The sequence below is a fragment of the Trypanosoma theileri genome (genome assembly GCF_002087225.1).
Source record: "Trypanosoma theileri isolate Edinburgh chromosome Unknown TM35_Tth_139_V1, whole genome shotgun sequence".
Taxonomy (NCBI): Eukaryota; Euglenozoa; class Kinetoplastea; order Trypanosomatida; family Trypanosomatidae; genus Trypanosoma; species Trypanosoma theileri.
Window position 1 is genome coordinate 691 of NW_021639981.1, and position 4,137 is coordinate 4,827.

The following is a 4,137-nucleotide window of genomic DNA, read 5'->3' on the forward strand; positions in this document are numbered from 1 at the left end:
TTCTGCTTTAAACAGGCTACTCGTGGACGTTTTCTTGAACTCATGTTACTGTGATCCACCGTATTTGGAGGAGGCTGCGCCAAAGATTTATCATTAGTTGTGCTCTTCGTATTCGCCTCAGTAGACATCGTTTCGTATCTCCCTCACTACCTCGAAAAAAAAATTAAAACAAGAAAAACAAAATAACAACAACAACAACAAGAGAAAATAGTCCCACACAAAAAATCATGTTTACAGTACCAATCATCAGTACGACTCCAGAGAAAAAAGAGAGAATGCACACATCCCACTGTACTGCGGAGGACCCCCAACCTGAAATCAAAGAAGCAAAAAAAAAATTAAAAAAAAGAACCAGCTGCCACAGCACATAAAGTACTACAAAAGTTCATCCTTCCATAGTCACGTATAGGAAATTATCAATATATATATTTATATGTATGTATATTTTCTATTAATTTTCCTCTCTGGACAAAACAATCCAAACAAACGCAAATCAAACAAAAAGAAATTAACAGGTAGCCCATGTTCTACAGTAAACGGCCAAATACAACTACTATCAAGGCAAAACGTTGTAAACTTAATAATATATGTAAAAAAGTGTTTCTCTTATAAATATTTTTTCTCTCATTGCACAAGGCAAGCTGTCATTGGTGGAAAGAAAAGCATACAACATCCCAAAAACACACACACAATGAAGTAGCAATAAAAATAATTATAGTATAAACACAGAGAGAGCAAAAAAAAAAACACACACAAAACACACTAACATTAAGAAACAAAAAAGAAAAAGATAATCCCAACAGGTGGAAGATTAGTTAGACTGTAGGGATTGCATGCAAAAAAAGAAAAAGAAAACAAAGGATGACCTCAGTCACACCACCACCACCATCACACCACAATCAGCACACAAGAATACAGGCCAGTGTAACCACAATCAGTAGTGGCACACGCACCCACACAGAACTGCTGATACTGCTGCTGCTGTCTGCATCACCCTTCTTGTTGTTTGTGAGTTCAGGAGGAAGTGTTGTTGTTGTTGTGGTGGTGGTAGTGGTTGTATCTGCATTTCCGGCAACCTCTTCTTGGTTACTTGTTGATTCACTCCCTGCAGATGGAGTTCCGCTCTCTGTTGTTTCAGTATCCCCAGCTCCGTCACTCCCCGTTGTTGTATTGTTGGGAGAAGAAGAAGAATTTTGTGGTGCTTCACTTCCTTGGGTAGCCGCACTTCCACCCCCTGCATTGTTGCCGTCCCCTTCATTTTGCACCTCACCTCCACCATCAGCCTCAGTGGGATCTGCCCTAGGTTTAGCAGAATCACCAGGTGCTGGCTTAGCAGCAGTACCAGAAGCACCAGCAGAAGAACCGGAAGAGACGGTCTCACCATCTTGACCACGAAGAGCAGCGTCACCCGTTTCAGCAATTCCGTCACGAGGACCAGGAATACCATTATCTCCATGATGACTTTGAACTTCATGTGCTGCGGCAGGAGGAACTTCGTGGTTTTGAGAAGGAGCTGGTACTCTCTTCTCAGGAACCACCTCTTTAGGAACCTCTGGTACTTTTACAGGAGGAACTTCGGGTTTTTTAGGAGGAGCAGGCGGTACCTTTTTCTCAGGAACAACTTCTTTTGGTACCTCAGGTACTTTAGCTGGAGGAGCTTCTTCCTTTTTCTGACATGGCTTACCTTCAGGAAGTTCAGCACATTCAGTAGTATCTTCAGTGCACTGAGATTGGGCATCAGGAGTACCTTGAAGGCAAATCTTTGTCTCACTCTCCGTATCAGGGACTTGGTCGGAAAGATCGGCGGCAGGCACTTCTTCAGCGAGGACGTGCACACACGCACAGGAGAGCAGGACAGCGAGGATACACAGCACGTAGCGCATCATTACCATTGATCTTCCTTTTCCTGTTGTTTTTGTTGTCTTCCGTGTCACTTGAGTTCACCGATCTACGAAGGGAGTATGGAAAAAAGTAAAAAAGGGAGAGTGAGACATAGAGAGTGGATGCAGGACACATATACTCACAGTGAAAAAGAGAGAGTGGGATAGAGAGAGAGAAGCAGTGACTGCACAGTAAAGCAAGAAAAAGGAGTATCCTGCTTGTAGTGATAATAATAATATGTATCCATTAAACAGAAAAAAAAAGACCCCACAATACCCAAATAGGAGAGCGAGCCAAACACACACACAATACCCCATGGCTCTAGTTTATGTATATTAAATTACTGCACACACACACGCACACACATCTGTGTGTACTAGCAAGAGATGTATACCGTCAGTGAACAGAACAGCCCAGTTTTCTGCACACACAACGGAAAAAGCAAGTAATGGAATTATTAAAAAAAGAAAACACACACACACAAAAGAAAAAACAAAAGAAAAGAAATTCGAATTAAAAGAGAAAGCTAGTAAACATATTATTAGTTTATTTATTCACCCATGGGGATATACGCAATTATGATGAGATTAGGATAACCATTATTATTATTATTTGTCCTCAGATGAGTCCCACTGTTCAGTAAACAGTAAAGGAGAACAACACAGCCACGATCAGCATCGGTGCTGCAGTGCGCATCCACACAGGACTGACACTGCTGTCAACAATGGGTTTGTTCTTCTGAACAGTGGAGGCAATAGTGGTGATCTCTGAATTGTGTGGAGGAACAGGAGATGGAGTGGTGGTTGGTGCTTCTGTGGTAGTGTTCTCGGGGCTCGTCGGCAGAGTAGTGGAAGTGTTTTCTTGTGTGTCTGGTGTGGCAGTCGAATCAACAATTGCAGGTGTTTGCGTGGTAAGATTAGAGTCGGCAGGTGTACTGTTGTTAGTGGTGGTGTTATCAGCTGTGTTGCCCGATGCACCTTGATTATCTTCTGTAGAAGAACTCGCTCCTCTTTCTGCTGTCAACGTACTTTCTGCATTCCTACTAAGTTGTGCTTCATCACTCCCTGGTGTAATCGTATGTGTCACTGCTGTTTCACTCTCCGCAGCATTATGTTCTGAACCGGTGCCTTTCGACGTGGTGTGTGATGTGGGAGGACGTAGCGAACCTCCATCAGCACGTGTTAAATCTTTATCTTCATGCACATCTCCATCACTATGAAGAGATGGTTCCACCTCCTCTTCAGGATCCTTACTCTTTGTCGAATCAGGAAGACTGTGCTTTTTTTCACCATTCCTATGATTACGCCAATTCGTACAGTTCATTCCACTATCAGAAGTATCTTTTGTTTTATTAATACAATCATAATCATGGATTGCTGTTCCAAGAAAATCATTCCACTCCGGAATATCAGGACCCTTATTGGCCATCACCGCCTTTGGTTGTCCAGCATTAACAGTAGTATGAGCAGCAGCCGCCATCATTGTATACTCGCAGGCGCAGCACAGCACAACGGCCAACACACACATCACACGGTCCATCATCATCATCATCATGAGAGAGAGACAATAGTCTGGTTTGCGTAAAAACACTGATCTATAAAGAAAGACAATCAAAAAGTAAAGAAAGAAAATAAATGAAGTATCAAACATGTTAGGACACACAAATCCATTACCACTATGGAAACTCACATCACAAAAGGAAATACACAAAAGTTAAGTTATGAAATAAAGTGCAATAATCTTAGTAAGAGTAAAAACAAAAAAGAAGCCCACACTCACAAATATCTTTTAAAAAAGGCTGAACCACCCAGCAAAATCATCAAGCAAAGAAAAAGAATTAAACATTAGCCCAATTTACCCAGTAAACACAGAAATATACACCAACTATGGGTGTAAGTCTATATATATATGTATATACGCAATTATAAATATAAATTTATCAGTTAATATTATTTCTTTTTTTTACCTGCAAAAGCAGTTCATCATCATTATTACAGTGCAAAGCCCAGGAGCACACATACACACACACACACACACACACAATGGAGCAGCAATAATAATAATTATAGGATAAACACGATGAGAGCAAAAATACACAAAACACATTAACATTAAGAAACAAAAAAGAAGAAAATCCCAACAGGTGGAAGATTAGTTAGATTGTAGAAATGCATGCAAGAAAAGAAAAAGAAAACAAAGGATGACCTGAGTCACACCACCACACCATCACCATTACAATCAGCATACAAGAATACA

The 4,137-nt window shown here is 40.9% G+C and overlaps 2 protein-coding genes across 2 annotated transcripts; both read right to left on the reverse strand.

Moving 5' to 3' along the window:
- Positions 1-899: 899 nt before the first annotated feature.
- Positions 900-1,892, reverse strand: TM35_001391000 (elastic titin; the record flags this gene model as incomplete). Its single annotated transcript, XM_029031882.1, has 1 exon — positions 900-1,892. One exon carries the CDS (start codon positions 1,890-1,892, stop codon positions 900-902), a length of 993 nt encoding a protein of 330 aa, XP_028876821.1.
- A 625-nt stretch (positions 1,893-2,517) lies between these two features.
- On the reverse strand, positions 2,518-3,435 carry TM35_001391010 (uncharacterized protein; the record flags this gene model as incomplete). The annotated part of the gene is made up of 1 exon (XM_029031883.1): positions 2,518-3,435. One exon carries the CDS (start codon positions 3,433-3,435, stop codon positions 2,518-2,520), a length of 918 nt encoding a protein of 305 aa, XP_028876822.1.
- Positions 3,436-4,137: the final 702 nt, after the last annotated feature.